The 27,775-nt window shown below is 39.5% G+C and overlaps 1 protein-coding gene and 1 non-coding gene across 3 annotated transcripts; both read right to left on the reverse strand.

The window, feature by feature from the left end:
• Nucleotides 1–27,775, reverse strand: puf60a (poly-U binding splicing factor a). 2 transcript variants are annotated; one of them, XM_022677960.2, is made up of 13 exons: nt 27,670–27,775; nt 21,796–21,853; nt 21,277–21,372; nt 15,654–15,746; nt 14,512–14,583; nt 14,088–14,249; nt 13,872–13,964; nt 10,050–10,263; nt 9,541–9,731; nt 9,141–9,197; nt 3,506–3,626; nt 995–1,239; nt 1–734 (listed from the first exon to the last, which is right to left on the reverse strand). In XM_022677960.2, the coding sequence occupies exons 3-13, from the start codon at nt 21,352–21,354 to the stop codon at nt 435–437; spliced, it is 1,626 nt and encodes a 541-aa protein (XP_022533681.1). In that variant the 5' UTR covers nt 21,355–21,372; nt 21,796–21,853; nt 27,670–27,775; the 3' UTR covers nt 1–434. The 2 variants fall into 2 exon arrangements, with proteins under 2 accessions (XP_022533681.1, XP_022533683.1); XM_022677962.2 differs by lacking the exon at nt 9,141–9,197.
• On the reverse strand, nt 14,312–14,441 carry LOC125804103 (small nucleolar RNA SNORA57). The gene has a single exon (XR_007440600.1). It is a non-coding gene; the product is annotated as a small nucleolar RNA SNORA57 (small nucleolar RNA).

Below are 27,775 nucleotides of genomic sequence, written 5' to 3' on the forward strand. Positions count from 1 at the left end.
TTTTTTAATAAAACACATTTTAATGGTGAAACTTCACAGATATGAAAACATTTTTTGGAGTTCAGGGGAGTGGCTGCAGAACATGTGATATTTAAAGAATTTATTGTTCAGGCTATTTGAAACCAAGGGCTTTATTACAGAAAAGTGTTGCAACCAATCAAAATTACTTGGGTGGGGCAGGAGGAAACAAAACACATCCAAAAAAAGTCCTTCACAGTAGGCAAGAGTGGAGGGGAAGGAACAAAAATCCATAAGCATTTGTTTGCCTTTGTCCCGAAAAGGAATCATTAATAATATTAATATCAACATCGATAAAAAAAATAATTACAAGTTAAAAAGAGGCCAACGCCACTTGGCGAAGTGGTCAGCAGCTGTTTCTGTAAGTGTGAGACAGAAGCAAGGGAAAGGGTCGTAGAACTGGCGGATGATCGTGTCTATGCAGAGAGGTCGCTGTTGTCAAACCGCTCCTGATCGTACACCTCTGCAATAACCTTACGACCTCCAAACCAGCGATTATTGAGGGCCTGAATGGCCTTGTTCATCTCAGACGCTGCTGAAAACTCCACAAAGATTTTTACAATGACCTCAGCATCCTCCTCTTCGCCCTGCTTCTCCTGGTAAATAATCACTCTGTTGACTGCTCCAAACTTGCCACATTCTTCCGTTACTTCGCCCTCCAGGTCGTCATCTATATCCTCTGGCCCAACCATATTTCTGAGCACCATAACTGTCGACTGTGGGTAGAGTAAGTGTTTTAAAAATTACTTTACTTCAGAGCAATGCAGGAACTTTGACATTACATCATAATAATCATCAAAACTACATTAATGTTTATCCTTGGTTCTATATTAATAATAATAATAATAATAATAATAACAAATGACCTTGGGCACAGTACTAATCTCCTAGCATGAGTACAGGCTTTGAACAACAATGAACAACAAACAAACAAAAACAAACATCCTGAAGTATTTGTGTAGTCAGTCAGTCTCACCTCCTGCTTTCTCAGCAGTTTTTGCATGACCATATGTCTGGCGCTGCTGCCGGAGATGCTCATATGCTCCTGTTCACTGAGCATCTCTTGACCCGTGCCGTCTTGAGCAGCTTCTTCCTCCTCCTTTTCTTTTTCCTTCTTGGCCTCCTGGGCAGCAGCCACTGCAGCAGAAATCACCGGCGGAGAGGCCAGCACTGGGTTTACCAGACCCACCTGGGGCAGAACGGGCCGAGCGGGAGTCACGCCTGCACAGAGAGGCTGAGGTCAGAGAGTTCATTACAGATATCAGGAGGACAATATGAAGCCCTGTGAGGCCTGTAAAAGCCCTCTTAATGTTTTGTGTGAGAGTGTGTGTGTTTTGTGTAGGTGACTAATCAGGCAACAGGGGCTCATTTAATAAATCTGGCTTCAAAGTTTAACCACAAACAAACAGACTCTTGGGTTAATAACAAGATGATTTAAGTAGCATGTAGGGTGATAATGTATGGGAGTCCATATAGATGTGTATATTTTCATATATGTTTTAATAAGATGTGCTTCACACCCACCAGGCGTAGCTGCTTATTGCTATGGTGGGCCAGTTTCCTAATTAGTACTAGTACCTAGTACATTTCTCCATGTACAGTAAATGTTAGTACTTAAAACTAATGGAAGAGTGGGGGCGAGCTGTTCAAATGCTCAACTACAAAAGCTGAGAAAGGTGGGACTCAGGCTTCCTCCTGATGGACTGTTATACTCCATCCCATCCCTCCACCCTTAACAGCCACTTGCCCTCCTCTCATGCCTGTCATCTCAGACGAAAGGTCAAGATTCAACTCCACAAAAACACACAGGATCTGAGACTCACTGGCCAATGGGAATGAGAGATTTGTTTATGAGGGGAGGGGCTAGAAACAGTCCTCTTCACACTTGGTTGGTCAGTGTGCAGCAAAGGGAAGGGGTTAAGAGGCCACGGTCAGGGCGATCGTGGAGAGTAAAGACGGGGAGGGGAAGAGAGGAGAGAAAGAAAAGGAGAAAAAAAAGAGAGAAAGAGACAAGGAGAGAAGAGAAAATAAAAGAGAATCTATTAGTGGACAGGTCCCACGACACGCCATGTCAAACTATGTAATGTGTAGGAGACAACAGAATCCTGCAGGAGAGACAGGGTTTAACACCAGCTATTCGGACACAAAAAAATATTACTGATGGGATTTGAAAAAATGAAAGTGCAAAATGAGTCCAATCAGTTTCAGTTTCTGCTGTGATTACTACTTGGTGCATATTTAACTCGATTACTAGATAAATACACTCAACTAAATGCAGGAACTGGGCAATTAAAGATGAACTATGACATACACGTGTTCTACCAGAGCTGGACAATAACTCTAAATGATAAAATGTGCACCAATAACGGTGATGTTTGTAGGTTGACATCTGTTCTGTATGATCTGCATTGTTGGCAGTTCTCTGTGTCTTTAATTCTGATATCAATATGAAAAACAGATTGCATCATCAAAAATAAAGAAATAGTGTTATAGGTTTGGGCCATACTGTCCACCCCAGGTTCCCACTGTGTGTCCAACTGATGGCAGTAGGGCTGGGTATCAAAATTCTATACCAAAAAGGCACCGCCCAAAACGTCTTGATACTAGCGAGCACCAAAAAAGCCGAAATATTTGGTGTCTGATGATGATACTTAGTATGAAACGTGCATAAATGCAAAGAGAGCTAATAACCATGATAGTGCACATACAGAAAGAGAGCATGCACAGATGCACGGTCGACACGCTGCTATGCTAAAATCCAGGTCGTTCGCTCCGTCTCTAGCTTGCTCTCACGTGTGCTCCCTTGCTGTCAAGCTCATTTGCATTGTCATGCAGTCGCACCCTGTCCTTTCTTTACCCTGAGACATTATAATAAAGTGAAAAGGATCTTGTCTGTCAGACAGAAACCACACTATTAATACTTTCCCCGTTCAATAATACAGGGAACTAGCATGATAATTAATTTAATTGATTTACACCACTAATATAAATATTACATTTATTTTTGCAAATCTAATGCTGATATTTCTTAAAAAGAACTCTTAAACTAAAATGCATCCAGCAACACAGTTATGCACAAATTGTAGTTTAAACAGCTAAAAGTACCACTTTTATTTGATTCTTGTGACGGTATGAGAATAAAAATGTCAGCTCTTAAATAAATACGTTTTGTTAGAAGAATGATCTCTTTGTATTTTTGGTAACAATTTAGACAAAAGTATCAGAAAAAAAAATACCGTTTGGGTATCGGTATTGAATTCAAAGCATCGTATTGGTATCGAATTTTTTTAAGGATACCCAACCCTAGATGGCAGTGCCCCATTCAGATACATACCACCACATCTTTAACATGCAGCAACTTCATGCTTTTTAAATGCAAGCACACACCCATCGACTACCACCAGAAGCACACTAGATGCACGACATGTGACTTCTACAGTGTAAAATGTGATACCAAAAATGTGTGCCAAGCCCACCCTCAGCCTACCTGTAATGACCCCTGGTGCTTGGGCTGCCATGACGGCCTGAGGTAGGCCACTTAGTTGCTGGGGTAATGTCACAGAGCCCGCGGTCATCGCCCCTAGGATTGATGCGCCCGCTACCGCTTCCTGGAAGAAGAGAGTGGGACATATAGGAACACCGCCCGCACAGCGCCCGTTAACCAGCACACACAGGGACATGGACGAGACGGGACATGACAAGGGACATGACAGGACAGACAAACTTAGACAAGACCTGGGCTGACTGCATTTAAGGCAGTGTTTCAGAGGGGTAAAGAGACAGTACTGACATTTTGGCAAATGTGGAGACACTTCTTCGCTCCTTTACTCCACTGCATGTAATAGTACCAGTCCTATCACAGTGCTCTTTATTATTACAGTACCCTCACTCCAGTCCTATCACAGTGCTCTTTATTATTACAGTACCCTCACTCCAGTCCTATCACAGTGCTCTTTATTATTACAGTACCCTCACTCCAGTCCTATCACAGTGCTCTTTATTATTACAGTACCCTCACTCCAGTCCTATCACAGTGCGCTTTATTATTACAGTACCCTCACTCCAGTCCTATCACAGTGTTCTTTATTATTACAGTACCCTCACTCCAGTCCCATCACAGTGCTCTTTATTATTACAGTACCCTCACTTAGGGCTGAACGATTTTGGAAAATAATCTAATTGCAATTGCAGTTTCTAATGAGTTCGTTTACTTGGAGCGTTTTCTCGCTCTGTTCGGTCTGGTTTCCCACAGGCATAAATGTAAACGCACCAAAATGCGCATCAATAAACCACGCGAGCAGCCTGTGTCCTCTGATTGGTCAGAGCTGTCTGACACGGGAGTACATTAAATATAAATATACGAAAAAAGTAAATACAGCGAGAAGATTTTGTGTTCCAGCGCAAATATCTGTGCTTTAACACTGAACGCTGCACTTTCAAACACAATGTTTCTGCGCGCAGCGCAGATTTATACATAATAAACAGAGCAGTGAATGCAGCGCGTGCATGGACAGTGTTTGTTCACAGCTGTGGTAATTAGCGTTATCTAGCTAATATATTAGTTTAAACTATGCTTGCTTTTTTAGCAGTTTAGCTCAAATAAATGGCTTAGATTTAATAGCTGGATCCGATCGAGACCGGATCACGTTTTCACCACAAGCGAACCGCTCCAGAGTTCGTTTGGTACTGGACCGAGACCACCTCCTCTAGCTGGTCTCGGTCCGGTTCTTTTGATCCGCACCCAAGTGTGATTACTGTTTTCACACCTGCTCAATCGAACCGCACTAAAGTTACAAACGGACCAGAGTTAATTTTAACCGGACCAAATAGTGCTGGTGTGAAAACGCCCTAAAGTGCGCTGTGTTGGCTTCACTTCTCCACCTCCCTGCCTTCTGCTCGGGTATGCTCCGCTCGTCCTCGGCTTGGCTTGCTCCCAAGTCACGTGACCAGTCAAATCGCAGCCAGTGCGGTTAGAGAATCGCGTTTTAAAATATCGCGAGATTATCGCAAATGCAATTAATCGTTCAGCCCTACCCTCACTCCAGTCCTATCACAGTGTTCTTTATTATTACAGTACCCTCACTCCAGTCCCATCACAGTGCTCTTTATTATTACAGTACCCTCACTCCAGTCCTATCACAGTGCTCTTTATTATTACAGTACCCTCACTCCAGTCCTATCACAGTGCTCTTTATTATTACAGTACCCTCACTCCAGTCCCATCACAGTGCTCTTTATTATTACAGTACCCTCACTCCAGTCCTATCACAGTGCTCTTTATTATTACAGTACCCTCACTCCAGTCCTATCACAGTGCTCTTTATTATTACAGTACCCTCACTCCAGTCCTATCACAGTGCTCTTTATTATTACAGTACCCTCACTCCAGTCCTATCACAGTGCTCTGTATTACTACAGTACCCTCACTCCAGTCCTATCACAGTGTTCTTTATTATTACAGTACCCTCACTCCAGTCCTATCACAGTGCTCTTTATTATTACAGTACCCTCACTCCAGTCCTATCACAGTGCTCTTTATTATTACAGTACCCTCACTCCAGTCCCATCACAGTGCTCATTATTACAGTACCCTCACTCCAGTCCTATCACAGTGCTCTTTATTATTACAGTACCCTCACTCCAGTCCTATCACAGTGCTCTGTATTACTACAGTACCCTCACTCCAGTCCTATCACAGTGCTCTTTATTACTACAGTACCCTCACTCCAGTCCTATCACAGTGCTCTTTTTTATTACAGTACCCTCACTCCAGTCCTTTCACAGTGCTCTTTATTATTACAGTACCCTCACTCCAGTCCTATCACAGTGCTCTTTTTTATTACAGTACCCTCACTCCAGTCCTATCACAGTGCTCTTTATTACTACAGTACCCTCACTTCAGTCCTATCACAGTGCTCTTTATTATTACAGTACCCTCACTCCAGTCCTATCACAGTGCGCTTTATTATTACAGTACCCTCACTCCAGTCCTATCACAGTGAGAGGTAAACAGATTAACACCAGCAGTCTGTTAGCCTAGCTAGCACTGAACTGACAGCAGCTGCATTCCGGTGTTGTGAAGGTATTATAACTACAGACTGGAGTAAACTATATTCATAATCCACATATCCTATAAAACCACAGCATCTACAAACACTAACCAGCACAAACACACCGATCTGTTATTAAAAAACAGTCATTAATTTAGTTCGGAAACACAGTTAGCATTGCCATTTAGCCGTTAGCCATCTCCATTAAGATCTGCAGTCTGTTAGCCTAGCTAGCAAAATCATTCCGGCATTGTGAATGTAATAAATAACTATCTTAAGTGAACTACAGCCATAATCCACATCTGATATCAAACCACAGATCCTACCAACCCTAACCAGCACTAAGAAATCAATCTGTTATTAAAAAACAGTGATTAATTTAGCTCGGAAATACAGTTAGCATCGCCAGTTAGCCGTTAGCTATTGCAGCTAATCCTCTATGCTACCTGTCAAAATAAAAGTCTCCTGCACAACCGTTGCAAAAAATGCCCTGAATTTAATGTTTAACGTATTTAATATTTTACTTTTTTTTTATATTTAATAAAAATTCAAACATTTTATTTGAAAGGAAACTATTGTGTAATTGCATATGAAGTGTGTCAAATAAATGACTTTTGAATGCATTTACATTAAATGCACCTGTGGATACTCTTAAAAGGGCTGTGTGGTCTGTTTCAGCCTCATTATTTAACCTTAATCATAGTACTATTAATAAACTAAAAGTATTGGTATTTGTATCGGTATCGGCAATCTTATATCAGTTTTATATCGGTATCGGATCGGAGCTGAAAAAAGTGTATCGTCCCATCACTATATCACAGTGCTCTTTTTTTTATTACAGTACCCTCAGTCCTAGTGCTCTTTATTATTACAGTACCCTCACTCCAGTCCTATCACAGTGGTCTTTATTATTACAGTACCCTCACTCCAGTCCTATCACAGTGGTCTTTATTATTACAGTACCCTCACTCCAGTCCTATCACAGTGGTCTTTATTATTACAGTACCCTCACTCCAGTCCTATCACAGTGCTCTTTATTATTACAGTACCCTCACTCCAGTCCCATCACAGTGCTCTTTATTATTACAGTACCCTCACTCCAGTCCTATCACAGTGGTCTTTATTATTACAGTACCCTCACACCAGTCCCATCATACTGTGCTTTATTATTACAGTACCCTCACCCCAGTCCCATCACAGTGCTCTTTATTATTACAGTACCCTCACTCCAGTCCTATCACAGTGCTCTTTATTATTACAGTACCCTCACGCCAGTCCTATCACAGTGGTCTTTATTATTACAGTACCCTCACTCCAGTCCTATCACAGTGTTCTTTATTATTACAGTACCCTCTCTCCAGTCCTATCACAGTGCTCTTTATTATTACAGTACCCTCACTCCAGTCCTATCACAGTGCTCTTTATTATTACAGTACCCTCACTCCAGTCCTATCACAGTGAGCTTTATTATTACAGTACCCTCACTCCAGTCTAGGATACACTGATGAAAAGACCAACCATGTAGCACACAGCAATCAAAGGGGATAGCTTTTGCACCTACAGAGGAAATGACTGCACCAGAAACCCCAAATATTTTAGGATGACCATAGTTTTAAGTTTCAGCTCAAGTGAAGCTAAATTACAGTAAAACCTCAGTTTGCCAAAATGTCAGACTTGCAAACCTAATTCTTATCCTTCTAAACTAAATTAGCATGCTTTAAAAAAGCCTAAGTATCATTTGTTTGTTTGCAACTAAAGATGCAAAACAAGTAAGACTGAAGTAATACCTTTAGATAATCACTAAAAATCACCACCCAGCCACTTCTTTTACAGTACCTTGTTGTCAATTAAATCAACTCATAAAGAATACTTTATAGATATAAAAGTAATAAATAATAAGACTGGCGGACTGTCCGCAGGTCTTGACAATGGATTGATTGATGGATATAGTTATAAAAATACAGACTGTGGTCCTGTATCTGTTTCTTTGCATACTTTACTATCCTGCTTTCACCCTGTTCTTTGATGGTTAGGACCCCACAGGATAGACCAGCACAGAGCAGCTATATTTGGGTGGTGGATCATTCTCACCCAAAACAGGGTGAATTTTATATAGCAAAGAAACAGATCAAATCCAGGGACAAATTTTTTGCTGGGGATGATCCTGTGTGCCATTTGTTAACATTACATAAATAGTTACATAAAACAAACAAATGTCATTTCAAACACTGCTTCAATGCAACGAGGCCCAAGCCAAAAACATAGAACATCAAGGACAAGACAAAACCATTCACTCTAATCATGTACATTAAAAATACTATATATATATATATATATATATATATATATATATATATATATATATATATATATATATATATATATATATATATATATATAGTTTTATTATTACATTTTATTTTATTTTCAGAATTGTTACTGTTGTACACAACATTAATAGCAAGTATAAGACAACAGGACAGAATACAAGTTATTACTGAATAAACAGGTTATTACTATTAATAAATTCACATAATAATATGGTACATCTTTCACGTCAGTCTATGCAGTAGCATAGGCTTGTTAAAATTGCAAAGAAATTCCAAAGCAGGTAATTTTTTTATAATATGGAGTCACACTTATTAAGAAAGGACTAAAAATTCAGTTACAAAATAAGTGGACAACCTGCTACATCCACTTAAAATGGTCTATTAGGTCTTAACAAATGCATCTGGGATTGGCAAACTGAAAGGTGTGCAGGCAACAAATCAAGAGCCAAAGTGCCCCGTTTAATAAATGGCATAATGCTGCCTTAGTGTTTTAGAAGCAAGGGCTACTTGGAACCTTGAGTCACCTGAAACTACAGCTTCCAGGAATTACATGACTGACCATTTAACATTCTCTATCTAACAGACTATGGCACAATAATTGTCAACAACATAATAATAATCATCATCATTAATAATAATAATACTGGGAGGTCCTGAAGACAAGTCTCTCCCCACACTTATAAATCTACACAAAACAAAAAGGCACCAGTGTGCTTGGAACAGAATTGCCTGAAGGATTTACCAGACAGTTGAGGAAGTCTTCTGTCCGATTCTCCGGAGTGGAAAGATTCCATGCCATCTGTTTTTGGAGTTTACACGCTATGTTATCTTTCTGCATGTAAAAGCTCTGTCTCATAAGTAATGCTGTGTCATACTGAGTCTTCATGCCAGTCAAATACCTAAACTGACTCAAAGCAAGCCCTCACATACAGCACCATATCTCTGCTCTAGCCTAAGCGCATTTTTTTTTTTAAAAAGGAAGAAAATTAATATCACGCTGCCTTATTTTAATCAAGGAACGATTCTAGTGCCAAAAAGAAGCAGCCGATCACACACACCCACACACTCCCTGACTAATAATATGTAAAAAAAAAATAAAAATAAAAATAGTAAAAAAAAATTGTAAAAATGAAAGGGCTCACCTGAGCAGTGATTTTGGCTGTTGCTGCAGCAGCCGCTACTGCGGCTGCAGGAGGCAGGCCACCGGGTGTGGCCGGCGTCAGCAGGGGGATGGGAGGTGTGACCGCTTTGCCTACTCGCAGGTACTGACCACCAAGGTCGAAGAGGTTCATTGAAGAAACGGCATCCTGTGCCGACTGGGCCTTGTCGTATTCTACAATGGAGGGAACATGAGGATAAGACTTAACTGACCTATGAGAAGGCTAAGCTTAAATCTTCTAGCAGAGCACTGTGTCATTTACTGTGTAATTACCAGAGGGCACTTATGGCACAAATTGTCCGCAACTGAGCCTAAGAAAATAACGACAACAACAAAAACAAAAACTTACTATGAAAGCATGTGAGGAACCTGCCCCCACCCTTCTCTATCCCCTGCGAGACATATGTAGAGAACAGCATTCTGCCATGACCGAACGCTCTCAGTCACATACATGAATTTTCAGCCGAAGACAACAGGATGCCTGGCACTCACCTATGAAGCCGTAGCCCTTGTGTTTTCCTGTCGTAGGATCCCGTGCAAGCGTACAGGACTTGATTCTGCCAAAGGCTTCAAAAACACTCTTGATGTCCTCATCTGACAGGTCTGGGTGTACAGATGCTACGTAGATGCGGTTGAAAGCTCGAGCTTCTTCTGCTAGCTGGTCTATGATTGGTTGGGCTTGACCAATATTGCTTGGCCTTCCCACCTTAAGAAGAAGAGAAATAAATAGGTCACCTTGCACTTTTTAGCCTAGCTCTAAAAAAGGAAAGACGACTTCAACATTCCAAATGTTACATTAAAACAAACCAATATAATATACTAGAAATTGAAAGATCGATCAGCTGAGTATCATAGACCGATTTTTAGCCAAAAAACCTGATCCAACTTTTATATGGAACTCTGGAGCTCAAGCACAGCTGCTGATACTGATTTGAGGAACCCCATTCTCCTCACTCACTTGCCAGTTCTTACGTGTAGAAACATAAGCCTTGTTTTGAAAAGAATGTTTTAATCCCACTAACCGGATAATACTGCTCAACAGTGCATCTTTATGCCCATACGGTGATTAGCAGAGTGAGCAAACACAGCAGCAGCCATCACAACGCTAAGGCAATCCCATTAAAACTGGTTTTAGTGCCGATATGCACAGTGCGGTTCTTTAAGGGGATTCAGAGACTCCCTCATCTGGAACTGAACTGGAGTGTTAGATTCTAGCTGTTATTAAAATAATAACTTGGTTAGATAAGATTAACATTAACTATAAGCTTTTTAAGCAGCAAGATGACTCTGGGAAACAGGCAGTGAGTCATCCAATGCTGGGTTCCCTGTTCCTACAGTACTGCCATGTAGGTTTATATATAAAAAAATAATAATAAGTAAATAAAATATACATCGGTATCATTAACCGGCCTAGGGGCTGGTCAACATCGTTCAAAACTAAACTTTTTTTTTTTTACTGAATGGTGAGATGAACACAGTGATATCTGAGAAGTGAAATGAAGTTTATAGGATTTACAAAGAGTGTGAAATAATTCTTCAAACAAAAAGTTAGGCAGGTGCACAAATGGCACACTTGTCATTTTATACATTTGAATAACATTTGTAACTTCAGTAATTTTAGTTAATTATTGGAACACAAAACATGTTTGTCAAGCTTGTTGACCCTACATGCTACATGTTCTTGCGTATTAGTTTTAGCAGCATTTTAGGTTGTCAACAACTGAAAGGCCAATCAAATTACACTTGTTATAAACATCAGATTCTTCATGTAGCTTAAAAACAAGGGACACAATAGTGTGCTTTGGGAAAAAATGATAAAAAAAATAAATAAAATAAAAATAAAATAAAAAAGAAAGGGGTGTGGGGGTGGTTTGGTTAAGTGAGGAAGAAAGGCTATTTATGGCCAAGCCCTAGATCAGCCAATTAAGTGGACAAGATAAAAGACGCTCGGCAATCGAAAACAACCCTAAATACACTGATCTGTCCATCTCTATATCCAACTGCTTGCATTACAGGAGAACTGTGTAAATTGGACTTTTGGTGTAGTAAAACATGCTTAAAAGTAGTGGTGGGACGATCCACTTTTTTCGATCCGATATAAAACAAACTAAAAGAGCCCTTTTATCGGCGTCAGTTTTATTATTATTATTATTATTATTATTATTATGATTAAGGTTACATAATGAGGCCTAAACAGACCACACAGCCCTTTAAAAAGTATACACAAGTGCATTTAAATGTAAATGCATTCCAAAGTCATTTATTTGACACACTTTATATACAAACTAGGGATGCAATGGTACAGTGTGGCCACGGTATCGGTTCAGTTTTGAGATATCAATATTAGAGCTCAGATTCTCTGCCTGAACCGAGATTTCCCACCACTTTCCTCGGGCCGGGTCAGGTCAGGTTCCAGAAAATATATGTCTGTGACATAGGCATCTGTTTTTTAAAGCTATTTTTATTTTAGATAAAGCTCTGGCATAATAGTCACAATATAGCTAAGTAACAATGTATTATCCTTAATGAAAACGAACAAAATAATGAAAACTGAAAGTAAAAAAACTATTTTCGTTAACTGAAACTAATAAAATGGTAATTAAAAGAAAAAAAAGGTAACTAGCTGGAACTGTTTTTAGAGTTTATAAAACAAAAACGAACTGAAATTACTGATAGAATACCCTTCATTTTCGTGTTTGTTAATTTATTAATAAGTGCTGTTTCCCCTCCAGCTGTTTTACAGCGGACGGGCGTGGCGTTAGCACCTCGTGGTCGCCCGTGCTGGCCACAAAATAACGACAGAAAACACTGAGGGAGCTGCAGAATGGGATTAGAATATGTGCCAAGAGAGATAAAAGCCCGTGTTCTGTAGTAAAACAGGAGATATAGCTGTGTGGAGTTTATTCTACATACTGTAGGTCCATCTGAAATGCAGCTGTGCCTTTACATGTGAGTAACTTGTACACCAGAATTAACTGATAAATTTCTCTCTCTCTCGCACTCACTTATAGTTAATCATTTTGATGAAAATGAGTGAAACCTGTAGAGTTTGCGTTTTTTGGGCGGAGACAGAGGAGCCTCACTCGCTGAGCAACCCCAGCACCATGTACAGTGGCAGAGCATCTGTTTGCTCCGTTAGTGCAGTACTTCATGCACTGGAATACCGCGGCCTATGGATCTGTGGTTCGATATTCGATGTGGATTATGGCTGTAATTCACTTGAGATTACATTTTACACTCACACTGCCAGAATGCAGCTGTCGGCTCAGAGCTAGCCTGGCTAACCGACTGCAGATATTAATGGAGATTGGCAATGCTAACTGTATTTCAGAACTACATTAATCACTGTTTTTACCAACAGATGGGTGTGTTTGTAATGGTTAGTGTTTGTAGACCCTGTGGTTTTATAGGATATGTGGGTAAGGACTAACGTTATAGTTTACTTCAGTCTGTAGTTAATACCTTCACAACACCGGAATGCGTTTCGTGTTTACGTTACAGCGGATTTATTGTCCAGCTCAAGCTGCGGATTGGAATTTGGATCGGTAAGTTGATCGGCTGTCACCCGATGTCTGATTGGATGGGTTCCATCTCTAATAAAAAGTACTTACCTTTGATGAATTGCACACCTTCGTTTTCCTGCAGCATTTCGAGATCCAGAAATTTTAAGACCCCCGAGATACAGGCCAGAGAGAGAGAGAGGATGCTGCTGCAGCACACACCTAGCCACAACACAGCCTTAAAGCCATCGCTTCAAAATTGACTACCACAAAGCACATCACACATCCCGGTCAAGCCTCCTTCATGTGTCCAGCATGTAGTTCTGTCAACAGTACATGTTTGACTTGATGACCTTAATATGCAAGCACCAGCCGATTAGCTAACCCTGGGATGTAAACATAGTTTTTTAATAAACTTCTTGTGCACAAGTTTTTAATGCCTCGTTTTAAAAGGACCACTATGTAACTCTCAGTAGTAATGCAATTCTCAGTAGTAAACGTACACTACTGCAGGCGATCTGTGTTACAGCCTGGAAGCTAGCAGGGCTGGTTCAGTTGAACCTTAGCTGCTATACAGCCTAAAAAGCCTCAGTATGTCTCAAAAAAAGCTCAGTGACCAAAGAAGGAATATAACAAGAGTTACTGAACTCGTCTTTCACTGAACTCGTCTTTCACGCTTGGATTGTGTAGATTCAGCCTGGCCCAACATTGCAACCCAAATTAACGTCGCAAACAGAGGTGTGCTATTCATCAAAGGTAAGTACTTTTAAGACACCAGAGTAATCCCTTAAGAAAATGCCCCTGTCCAACTTACCTTGATGTTCCTTCCCCCTAGCATGACAGAGTTCATCTGTTCTAAAGCCAGCTGTGCTGCCTCTGGCACCTCATACTCTACAAATGCAAAACCCTGCAGAAGGAGAAAGAAAAGCAAATCTTCAGGATAGGCCTTAATAATAATAATAATAATAATAATAATAATAATAACAATAACAATAATAGGTTTTGATATACAAATAATACAAATTCAGACCTTGTGCTTCAGTGTAACTGAATCCCAGGACATGTCAATGCTCTTGATAGGCCCAAACGGAGCAAAGGCCTGTCTAATGGTGTCTTCTCCAAGCTCATAGTATATTGAGCCTACGTAAACACGGCACATTATGGCCAGCGCCCGCTGCCTCTGTGCCGCAACCTGAAAATCAACAGCAGTCAACTTGAAAATATTTTACAAAAAGAAAATGAACTCCATACTTCGTGTGTTACAGTGATTGAGGATAGAACCACTGTATAAACACGCTGGCACCAAAGACAGCACTCTGCTTTACCTCCAAACATTACACACACACGAGTACTGAACAACAAAATGTATGCCAAGAAACGAGCGACATTTATAGAGAAGAGTCACATTTACAGACCTTACAAAATACAAAAGAGAGATTTCTGAATGAACTTACAGACTGTAGGGGTGAAAGAGGATCTCCAAATCCAGCCATGGTTAAAGATGCCATCTGAAGGGAATTAGGGAGCTATTTGGACAGGAACAATAAAAGTAAAAAAGGGCAAAGTAGTTCACTGCATTAAAATTAAGAGTTTACACACTGTCTCAGCATACAGAAACAACATATGAAAAACTATTTTTTAACAGTGGTATAAAAAGTTTGGGCACTCCGGACAAGTTCCATGATCATTCTTTATAAAGTATTGGTTGTTTGAATTAGCAATTCATTCAGCTATTCTGCGCACTTTCCACAAGGAGAGGCTGTATGGGAGAGTGATGCAGAAGACGACTTTCTCTGCCCACGCCACAAACAGAGTTGCTTGAGGTATGCTTAAGCACATTTGGGCAACCCTGCTTCATTTTGGTGCTGTGAGGTGATGCATCTAAAACTGAGTTATTTGGACATAACAAGGGGTTCCAGTCAACATGAGCAGATCCTTGTAAACAATGTTCAAGAATCAGTGACAAAGATAAAGATGCACCGGATGGTTATTTTAACAACGACACTGCTCAAAATTTACTAAGGCTTTCATGCAGAGGAACAAGTACAACGTTCTGGAATGAACTCTCAGTCCCCAGACCTGAATATTTTTGAAAATCTGTGGTGTGATTTAAAGCGGGCTGTTCATGATCAGAAACCTGAATCAAACCTGACTGAACTGGAGATGTTTTGTAAAGAAGAATGATCCAAAATTCCTTTAACCAGACGCCAGACTCTCATTGAAAGCTATAGGAAGTGTTCAGAGGCTGTTATTTCTGCTAAAGGAGAATCTACTAATTACTGATGTAATTTTTCATTTGGGGTGCCCAAATTTATTCATCTGCAATTCTGTTGAATTATTGCACACTTTCAGTAAATCCTATAAACTTAATTTAACTTCACTAACATCACTGTGTTTATCTGCTACAATATATTTAACAAAAAATATATTGTTCAAATTGATGATTTATAAAGGAAAATCAAAAATTATCAGGGGTGACCGAATTTTTCATACCACTGTAATTACTAAAATATTAGCAAAAGTAAAAAGAGTGGTTAAAATATTAAATCATCACTGGCCAGCATGTTGCATCACAAACAAAAAGCCTGCAGTTTACCTGAAGGTTATTTAGCTGCTGCTGCTGCTGATGGGCAAGCGTCTGTTTGACCAGGACGCTCTTGATGCTTTGTTCCATGGCATACTTTTTCGCCTACGGTACACACACAGCAACAAATATAAAATATAGCCGCAAGCGGCGATTTACGGGGTCAGAGCATTACAGGCAAAGAGGCCCCTGAAGGCCAGTTAGGCTTAAAACATGTTGCAGTTTGAACGGCATCACCAAACTGGATGAGGATGACCAGCATGACCATAAAGACCAAGCTAGATTGCCAGCATGACTAATCTGGATGACCAGCATGACCAGAATGACAAAGCTGGTTGACCAGCATGATCAGCATAATCAAGCTGATTGACCAGCATGAACAAACATATTGACCATATTGACCAAGCTGGAAGACCATAATGACCAAACTGGATGACCAGCATGGCAACGGTGGTTGACCTGTATGACCAAGCTGAATGATCAGCTTGACCAGGCTGGGTGACCAGCATGACCATAAAGACCATAATGACAATGCTAGATGAGTGGTGTGAGTAAACTAGTTGAAAAGCATTGATAAATTGAGCTGTAGTGTTAATCAGGTTTTATGTGGTGTCTTGCTGCACTCTTGTGGGCATTTGGTGAAACAACTTTAGTTCTTAAATTGAAAAAATACAAACTACATTTATCCTGCTGAGAGCCTAGCAGTGAGGCATGAAAAGGGCACATATAAATAACCCACATATAGTGTATAAGTTTTGACCTGATTAATATTCAACCTGTCAAAAGCTTGCTGGAATGTGATTGGCTAATAGTAACCACAAAAATGTACATATCACATTTTCATTTGGTGTACCATTAGTGCATGGGCCATAGATGATAATTGGCAAGGCTGAGCTTGATAGCTTGTATGGTTCTACAGAAACAGCTATCGAGCATTGGCTCCGCCCCCTGGGGGTGTACGTCTTTTTAAACTGACGGGGCATCTGAGAAACATGTTAAGATCAAAGGACTGACATGGTATTAATCTCAGCTTACAAGAAATTTTGCTGCACCATGGTAGGTCTAGTTTGCATATGGTGGCCATATTGTTTACACATTTAAAGACTTTTTAAATAATTATTGAGGAGTAAGCTCTGCTGAACTGTTCGACACCAAACATGTCATGATGGGTCAAAAGCCAAGGACAAGTTCTCAAAAGTAGGTTTTGCATATTACGCAAATTTGCAAAAAACTTAAATGGGTGGAGCAAGAACCAGAATGACCAAGGTGGCTGACCAGCATGACCAAGAGGGATAAAGATGTTCAACCAGCAAGATCAGTATAGCTTTAATTTAGAATAATAAACCTGTAGCTGTTTCACCAAATGACCACCAGAATGCAGCAAGAGACCACATATAACCTGCTGAGAATCTATCAGTCTATCAGTAAGAGAGAAATATTCCCATCAGTGCATTTATTTTTATTGCAGAGAGAAGAAAAGTCCGATTTGGCTCCAAATTGGTAGTCAAGATCAGGTGGTATGTATGTATGTATGTATGTATGTATGTATGTATGTATGTATGTATGTATGTATGTATGTATATATATATATATATATAAAACGTAAGAGAACGGTCTATCGTACACTTCAGTATTCCGTACAGTTGAGCATTTAAACAATAAAATACTTAATAATAAACTATTGTTATGTTTGAAATATAGTCTGGGGTCATTGTCAATCCTTCCTCTTTCCATTAAAACAGGTCAGTGACCATCCACGTTGTGTTTTCTCTTGAAATTCCGGTAGGTAGGGAGGAACCGTCCGCGTCGCCGAAAACGGGTGGGTGGGGAAGGGTTAACAACGTTGAGGCTAAGGGTTGGGGGAAACTTTATTGACTAGTTCACGTAAGGTTTTACCCACTTTGAACATCACATTTCACCCAAAATGCAACGTTAAACATCCAACTAACAGCATATGTTGTAATATTTGTTAGAGGAATTAATAATCGTTGTTTATAACTCCACTTCATCTCTCATAGACAGCTGAGATTTTGTGCTGCAGCTTCAGCACAATTTTTTTCAATTCATAGACAACTTATCAAATCCATTTGACAAACACTTTACTAAGCTTCTACGTCAGTCTAAGCTCATATGTTATAGGTGGTGAACTTTTGTAAAATACAGCCACCACGAGTGGAAATCTGAGGTGTACGGAACACCGTTGCCTGTTTGTTGGCAGGTGTACGGAATACTGATGAACACTGGTGACAGGACTGAGGTCAGTTTTTTGGGGTTTTCTTTAAAACTATTGGTCCAAATGTAACCAATCAAAATTTATTTTGGTTGCTAGGCAGATATTCCATAGTTTAGCCAATCACTGCAGCCTATTTAAACTCGGTTATTTTCGTTATATCCACTCAAACGCGGAAAATACCGAAAATGTGTACGGAATACCGTTCTCTTACGTTATATATGTATGTAAATTTGTGTGTTGATAGGGTCAAAGGTTCCTGTCTTCTGTCAATTTAGGTTTGAAAAGAGCGATAATATAGGCTTACGGCCTACAAAATCACTGTAGATTTCGAGCCGTTGTAGAGGGAAACATGTCGGATTTGGCTGAAAATTTGCAGTCAAGATCAGATTATCAGTCTATATATGTGTGTAAATTTGTGTATTGATAGGGTGAAAGGTTCCTGTCTTGTGTCCATTTAGGTATGAATATAGCGATAAATAGAATTAATTGAAAATAGTTAATTTGTCACTGTAGAGCCTACTGAAGACTTATTTGGCTCATTCTTGGCAGATGTGCTTAAAATGTTATTGCTAATGAGTGCCATATTTTTGACATGCCGCAAACATTGACAGAGTTTTGGCCAAATAACTCTGAAAAGGCTTTCACGTACCTGTTTGATCAAGGTTTATGGGCCACAAAAAGATATAATGCCAAAATTTGTTCGATAATTATTTACCTACACGGTCTCAAGATTGCATCAAGACCAACATTGATTTGATTGGTTGAATATCCAGGGACTAGTTCGAAAAGTGCGATTTTTACTCTACTGGCCACTGATGCAAAACAATGTATTTTTAGTAAAGACATGTAATGACAAAGTTGTAACGGTTACAGCAAAGCATACAAATCAAAAAGAATCATAAGCCTGGGCCACACGTACATTTACTGATTTTCTGCTTTAGTGCCCCCTAGAGGCCAATCAATGCCATATTTTAATGCATGATAGAAGGCCCTCATATACAGTATAAGTGTCGTCCTGATTGGTGATTGTTTAGCCTGTCAAAAGCTTGCTGGAAACTGATTGGCTAATAGCGCCCACAAAGATTTACATATCAAATTTTCCTTTGGTAGTCCATTAGGACTAGATGATACATGCCAAAAGAGAGCTTAATAGCTTGTACGGTTCCTGAGAAATAGATTTTTAGCTTTGGCTCCGCCCCCTGGGGGCGTATGTCTACACAGATTGACAGGCTACCTCAGAATCATGTTAGGATCAAAGGTCTAAAGTGGCATTAGTGTCGGTTTAAGCGTTCAAAAGTTACAGCTGTTAGAGTAAATTTTGGTGTGCCACGGTAAGATTAATTTGCATACGGCGGCCATATTGTTTACAAATTTCTAGATTTTTTCGATAATTATTGAGGTTGGGACTCTGCTGAGTTGTTTAACACCAAACATGTCAGGATTGGTCAAAAATCCAGACTAGTTTGCAAAAGTAGGTTTTCATTTTAAGCTTAATAGAAAAAAGTGGGTGGAGCTTAAACCAAGGAATCATATAACAAAATAATTTTTCGTGTAGCTATCAGGGCGTGGGAGTTACGAGGCCTAACGCGTTGACCTTCACCATAGCGCCTCCTTGAGGCCGATCGGGCTCATCTTTTGAATCTGATTAGTAGGGCTGGACCCGAATATTCGGGTATTCGGATATTCGTTCGTTGAGTAGGTATTCGGTTTTTAATTTTGGTATTCGGATATTTGTTTTTTTTCTCCTTTCCAGAGTTCCACCTCACTCTAACCACTTCTGTTTTCGCGGGTCCCGTCAGAATATCTTGCGCGCGGGACAGAACTGACCCGTTATTGGCTGGAGTGGGAGTTTAATCCAGACGATGCGGGAGCAAATTAATAAATAGTTAAGAAAACTGTAATAATTGTAAAAAAAAAAAAAAAAACCTAAAGAAAACTCTCAACGCGCAGGATGGACCGACACACACACGCACACACCGATGGTGTTTGGACTGGGGTAAGGAACGGGACCGCACTATTCAGCGCTGCTGTTTTAATAAATATATAAGTAAATTTGAAGCATTAAATGTAGTTTATTTAATTTATATTAGGAACGTGGGGCGGGAGTGGCAGAAATGTGTATGTGGCGGGCGGGCGCGGGATTAAAAGAAGCAATTTTTTTGCGGAGCGGTAACGAGACAGAAACGCGGGAGCGTGGAAGAGTGGGTTTAAAAATCAGTCTCGCGCAGACCTCTATTATACATGATAAAAAAAATGCAGGCTCTTCGAAACTGATTTATATAATAAAACGTAAGGGGTAATGTGGCAACAGTAGGGGCTAAATCGGTTACAAAAGCCTGGCCTACAAAAATGATGTCTGAACGAATTTCCTCTTATCTAATATAATTTAAAATGGTTTAAAAATATAAAATAATTTCTAAGCAAACGAAATATTTAATATTGAGCTTATAGCCCAAGTGCAAAAATACAAAATCAGTAATACGGCTATGCCCTGCACAATCCTTAAACCGAAATAGACCAAGTACAATAACGTCATTAACAATGACTTTCCTCTACTCTAATATAAAATTTAACATGGTTTAAAAATATAAAATAATTTCTAAACAAACGAAATATTTAATATTGAGCTTATAGCCCAAGTGCAAAAATACAAAATCAGTAATATGCCCTGCACAATCCTTTAACCGAAATAGACCAAGTACAGTTTACAATGACTGTCCTCTAATATAATTAACAATGTTTAAGAATATAAAATACTTCCTGAACAAACGTTTTTTTTGTTTGTTTTTTTAAGCAAATAGCCTAAGTGTGAAAACACAAACAGCAATTTACTGGGCTGGCTTGCGCAGCGGAGAAACCGTGCAGCAGCGCTCCTAGCCTGCTTATGCAGCGGATAAGCCGCGGTGTGGGGCAGCAGAAATTCCGGGATGAAAACGCAAAGAAATCTGGGCTAAAAACACAGAAAAAATATGGGGTGAAAACACAAAAATATGGGGGATAAAAACACCAAAAATCCGGGGTGAATATGTCTCGTCGGTCAGAGCAAATTGAACATTTTTCAGTGGATTAAAGGGGCCGTGATTTGCTTTTTTTTATTTATTTTTTTTACCTCTTTTTTTAAAAACGAATATTCGAATATTCGCTTCGAATCAGTGCCGAATATCCGGAGCTCAAAAAACGCTATTCGGGCCAGCGGTGAGAAGTACTACCATATGACCAAGTCTCAGCCCTGTAGGCCTTATGGTTTCTTCTGCCCAATCGCTTTTATGGCAGAAAAAGAATAAGAACTATAATCAGAACAATTACAATAGGGTTCCTAGCACTGCGTGCTCGGACCCCTAATAACTAACCATTTATCCACCCCCCAATCCACACACACACACACACACACCTGCCCATTACCTTTTGCAGCGCCTCCTGCTGCTCAGGGGTGAGAGGCGGCAGGCCAAGCTTTGAGGCTGTGCTCTGTCCATTCTCCATCGTCAGAGCCTCGCCTCTCTGCAAAAAAAAGCGTAAGTGTGAGGGACTTGTTTCACTAGAAAATATAGTAAAAATCATCTTTGACATTATGATCTTGTTTCCGAGCCAACTAAACTTAAAGAAGAGGGAGAGGGAGAGGAAAAAAAAAAAGATCAATAGTATGACATCTGTACTGGCAAGAATAATGTAAGCAGCAAAATTTGATTTTAAAATAATTGTACTACCCAGAAAGATTATTTTACTGCAGTCTAACCAATTTAAAATATTACAGTGGAACACTATGGGTGCAATGTATGCCTAAAAGCACAACACTGCAACACCAAACCCTATTTAAGAACACGGACATCCAAACTCTTGTCCTAATGTGTTATCCTGTCACAGATTTAAAGATCAAAAATATAACAAATTCATACAAGATACAGTTAAATCTGTGCTCCTTACCTAGCGCCTGGTCTCCGCTAAGGTGTCCTGATGCAGGTTTCTCTACGAAACAGAGCTTCTACAGTTTAAACAGGGGGAAAACATCTTTTAGGGTTACAAACATCTTACAGGAAAGCCAATTAAAATTTAGTTTACTGTACTAACCATTAGTTCGTTAACTCACCCAACGCACAAACTATTACAAAAACCCTTTACTTTACTGAAACAAATTACTCGAGTAAAAAAAAAAAAAAAAAAAAAAAAGTAATTTTCTGTGCCTCGAGTAATTGTTTATTTAATTTTAAACAACAGAGCTTTGACTACTTTTAATGTGACAACGCGCTTAACGTTACATCACACACGCCCAGGAAGAAGGAGGAAGTGGCAGAGGTTTTTAGCTGAGGAGTGAGAATACGGAAGTGGAACAGGGAAAGAGCGACAACCTACGAGAAAAAAGGGGCAATAATAATGAAGCATTTTAGGTTGGACAGCGTGTATTCAGTCCAGTGTGGCTCTTGCCTCTCACAACAGCATGTCTTCAATGCTGCACCGTCTCAGCTGAAGACATGGGAGAAGTGGAGCCGAAAAAAGGTAAACTTAATTCTAGGGCTGGACCCGAATATTCGGGTATTCGGATATTCGTTCGTTGAGTAGGTATTCGGTTTTTAATTTTGGTATTCGGATATTCGTTTTTTTTCTCCTTTCCAGAGTTCCACCTCACTCTAACCACTTCTGTTTTAGCGGGTCCCGTCAGAATATCTTGCGCGCGGGACAGAACTGACCTGTTATTGGCTGGAGCGGGAGTTTAATCCAGACGATGCGGGAGCAAATTAATAAATAGTTAAGAAAACTGTAATAATTGTAAAAAAAAAAAAAAACCTAAAGAAAACTCTCAACGCGCAGGATGGACCGACACACACACGCACACACCGATGGTGTTTGGACTGGGGTAAGGAACGGGACCGCACTATTCAGCGCTGCTGTTTTAATAAATATATAAGTAAATTTGAAGCATTAAATGTAGTTTATTTAATTTATATTAGGAACGTGGGGCGGGAGCGGCAGAAATGTGTATGTGGCGGGCGGGCGCGGGATTAAAAGAAGCAATTTTTTTGCGGAGCGGTAACGAGACAGAAACGCGGGAGCGTGGAAGAGTGGGTTTAAAAATCAGTCTCGCGCAGACCTCTATTATACATGATAAAAAAAATGCAGGCTCTTCGAAACTGATTTATATAATAAAACGTAAGGGGTAATGTGGCAACAGTAGGGGCTAAATCGGTTACAAAAGCCTGGCCTACAAAAATGATGTCTGAACGAATTTCCTTTTATCTAATATAATTTAAAATGGTTTAAAAATATAAAATAATTTCTAAGCAAACGAAATATTTAATATTGAGCTTATAGCCCAAGTGCAAAAATACAAAATCAGTAATACGGCTATGCCCTGCACAATGCTTAAACCGAAATAGACCAAGTACAATAACGTCATTAACAATGACTTTCCTCTACTCTAATATAATTTAACATGGTTTAAAAATATAAAATAATTTCTAAACAAACGAAATATTTAATATTGAGCTTATAGCCCAAGTGCAAAAATACAAAATCAGTAATATGCCCTGCACAATCCTTTAACCGAAATAGACCAAGTACAGTTTACAATGACTGTCCTCTAATATAATTAACAATGTTTAAGAATATAAAATACTTCCTGAACAAAAGTTTTTTTGTTTGTTTTTTTAAGCAAATAGCCTAAGTGTGAAAACACAAACAGCAATTTACTGGGCTGGCTTGCGCAGCGGAGAAACCGTGCAGCAGCCTCCTAGCCTGCTTATGCAGCGGATAAGCCGCGGTGTGGGGCAGCAGAAATTCCGGGATGAAAACACAAAGAAATCTGGGCTAAAAACACAGAAAAAATATGGGGTGAAAACACAAAAATATGGGGGATAAAAACACCAAAAATCCGGGGTGAATATGTCTCGTCGGTCAGAGCAAATTGAACATTTTTCAGTGGATTAAAGGGGCCGTGATTTGCTTTTTTTTATTTATTTTTTTTACCTCTTTTTTTTTTAAACGAATATTCGAATATTCGCTTCGAATCAGTGCCGAATATCTGGAGCTCAAAAAACGCTATTCGGGCCAGCCCTACTTAATTCATAACAAATCAATGAGATTAACAATAACGTACCTTAACATAACGACAGCCCTGTGAAGTGCTGATTATTAGGAATACTGTCGAATGTGTGATTCATTACAAAGCAGAAAAGTTCGAGACTTATTACAGGCTTTATGTAATCAGTAAACACAGTGCTGTGGAGTTAAGAATAAACACATTAAAGTTAGCTGAGCTTAAGTTACTTTGGCCGGAAACAATATGCTTATTTTTTTTCCATCTACGAATACCAGTGGCCAGTGAGACAAAAACACTTTGTGTGGTGAAACAGGGAAGTGTCTCTCTCTTGGTTGATGGATAAAATATCAATTTAGTACTCTATTAGGGTTCATAAATGAACAGCCATGAACTTATTGTATTACGTCATTTAGTCTTAATGATGTCAATTAATTAGACCTGAGAAGACATTTTAAAACTTCTGTTGTCACAATTATTCCACAAGTCTTGATATATTTTGGAGAACATGCCCTGCCCAAGAAGGAGAATCCACCAGCTTGGTGTGAAAAGAATGCAGCGCTTATACAACACTGGCAGAACTGACAATGTCTCTGCTGTTCAGAAGCTAAAATGCACAACATAAAACAAACGTTTTTTTCTCTTTTTATTGATTAATGCCCTAATGTTTTGATACTTACGAAAAACATGTTGAAAATAGTTTACATTAAATATGTTAAAAGTACTAATTATTAAATTATTATTACTTTCTTTGTTTATATTTGCAGATTACCAATTACAGAAAAAAAAGATAAAACTTAAAACTATCAACAACCAAAAAGAGAAACATGAAGCAATCACATGCACTTCGTGAACAAAATCAAGACACTAAATTGGTTACTCTTAGGCCACTTTTGGCAAAAATACCTTGGACTGGGCAAATTTATAAAAACATTATAATATTTTAAGACACTTATTCTCAATCTGCCCAAAACACAAAGTATGTTGCATAAATATTCGTTTTTCCAAACAAATGTATGGAAACACTTGATTTCAGACGTCTGAAATAATATTGATTTTACATTGATTCAATATCAATCTAAAGTTATTATATAGTGCAGCGTTTCTCAACCTTTTTTCTATCACGTCACCCTTTAAATATATGCGAGATGTCAAGGCACCCCAGTTTACTGCTGGCGCAGTACTTCAGGTGAGAACGGGGGGGGTGCTGGCGCAGTACTTCAGGTGAGAAAGGGGGGGGTTGCTGGCGGAATATGAAATAAAATAGCGCGTCACAATTAGCGCGATTAGTGCTGCCTGTGAATTGGGACACATCCCGACACGAGCTGACTCTGGAAAGGAAATATGCACGTGAGGCGCAATATTTTGACGGCACCCCCGATGAAGCCAGACGGCACCCCAGGGTGCCGCGGCACCCTGGTTGAGAAACACTGATATAGTGTTCCTGTTGTATATGGGGCAATGACGTATAAGGTTTTTAACATGCCAATTTTAATATAATATAATATATAATATAATATAATTAATATAATATATTTTTTAAAATACAAAAAATAAGAGTATCTATTGTAATTGTTTAAAAATTTAAATGTTGTGAACACAAACTCATTAAAATTTTAGATAGAGTGATTTTAGTGTATTTTCATTTAGAAGAATTGGCCTTGGCCTTACAAAATGCCATGTGGTGCGGCTGTGATTTATGTTAAAATTAATACATTTCCTTAATATACTTTATTTTTATTTTAAAAATTCCCACTAATATTTGCATTATTTTTAAGTTTTTGTAAAAAATGATCTCAATTTTGTTTTATAGTTTACCAATCACTGGCTTTAATGTAGTTAGAGTATTTTTTCCTGCAAATCCTATAAAACTTAAAACGTTTTCTAAACTACCATTAACTTAAGCATACAGTATTACATTTTAAATTTAATACAGTTACTGTTATTATAGGTTGCACCACATGATGAGTGGTTGCTCCAAATGACAAAGCATCATATCATTACTATTTAAAGATAATAAACAATAAATTCCATACAAAAATTGAATTAAACCAGAATTTTTTTCCTCAATCCCTCCCCCATTTTCTCCCAAATTTACATGACCAATTACCCAACTCACTCATTAAGACTTCCCCTGTCACTAGTAATAAATATCCCACGAGGGTGAAGACTAACACATGCCTTCTCCAACACATGTAAAGTCAGACTGATGTTGCATTGTCGAGTAGCATCACAGCACTAACGCTCGGAGGAAAGCGTAGTGACTCTGTTCTGATTCATCTTACAGATGCCTTGTGCTGATCAACATCACCCTAGGAGTGATGAGGGGAAGGAGCACCATCTACTGTACCCACCCAGAGAGAGCAAGGCCAATTGTGCTCTCTCATGGCTCCAGCAGTTGAAGGCAAGCTGCATGACTGGGATTCGAACTGGTGATCTCCTGATCATAATGGCAGCGCTTAGCCCGTTGGACAACTCAGAGCCCTGATTTAAATCAGATTCATTTAAAATATCAAAGATTTGTCATGAACACACGTTTCATAAAGTGTTTTTTTTTTTTTTTTTTACAAAAATCTCATCACAATGTAATGTGTGTATACATAAGTGTTATGATGTGTTGTAAGTGCAGCAAATATTATGGCTTTGTTTGGAACATTTAATTCTAGAATTGAAAAAAAAAAACAGGTTTGAGGGTGCATTGTGTCAGTACCTAAACTATGTTGGAGAAAAAAAGCTTTGATTAAAATCATTGAGAACAGGTTTAGGGACACAAGTTCAATGTCTAAAAGAACGTTAAAAATAGTTGTTAAAAGTTTGTTTGTTGTTTGTGTTGTTTAAAGGTTGCCCAGCTCCGGCAATACCCCTCATCTGATTCTGTGATATATACTGAGGCGGTGAATACAGCAGTGGCGCCGCACTGCTCGGTTAAATGAAAAGGAGTAAATCAGTGAGTTACAGTTGGCGGAGAATAAAAGCAGCGCTGTGGCCGAGTTGCCCGCCATCGCCTAGGAAAAAAAACTAGCGCGTTTAGCCAGTTTTTAGCCAGCGTTTAGCGAGTCAGTATCGAGTCGTAACGACAATGACTCGGTTTAAAATGCAGCCGTTCCTCCTTATTTTGTGCACTTCACAGGGCATAAAACTGCATGATACACCTTCAAAACAAAGAGTCCACTTCTGCGAGAGAACAGGATGGGATTAGGCCACAGTTAAGGCGCGTTAGCTAGCTTAGTTAGCTCGCGGGTTAGCAGGGTAACCACAACAGGTTAATTAGCTAGCTAACAGCTAGCTAACGCATTTAACCTCAGAAGCAAGACTAACTGAATGCACGGCGGCTCAGCCCACACAGAGACCGCGGTAAAAGTGAAGGAACTAGTGCACTATTCTGTGCTGAGAAATCAGCGGATGAGGGGGAAGAGCGGGGGACTCAGCTCTAGCTGGACTCGCCAATAAATGGACGTAAATAACCCAGAGTAACCCAATAAGTCCAGAAAGTAAAAATTAACCCCAGGGTTTTGTACCGGAGCCGCCCAGGCAGCTTGTACAAAACCCTGGGATGGATTTTTACTTTATGGACCTAGGTTATCCACTTCTGTGATAAACCCCGGGATGAGCAGGTCAGGCCCGAAGCCCGCTCTCCTCAGACGAAGTACCCCGGGGGACACACAGCCCGCGATATAAGACCGCGCTGAGCCCATCGGCTTTATTCGTCCTCTAATATGAAAATAAAGAGTTTTCTATAAAACAAGAAACACAAATGAAAAATTTACCACAAAATCCCCGACGCCATGCAGCACACCTTCCAGAGCGAGGACCACAGCAATGAAGACTGTGAAATATCGCGACATTCTGACCTCACGCAGTCTAACTTACGAG

Source organism: Astyanax mexicanus, chromosome 8 (genome assembly GCF_023375975.1).
Source record: "Astyanax mexicanus isolate ESR-SI-001 chromosome 8, AstMex3_surface, whole genome shotgun sequence".
NCBI lineage: Eukaryota > Metazoa > Chordata > Actinopteri > Characiformes > Acestrorhamphidae > Astyanax > Astyanax mexicanus.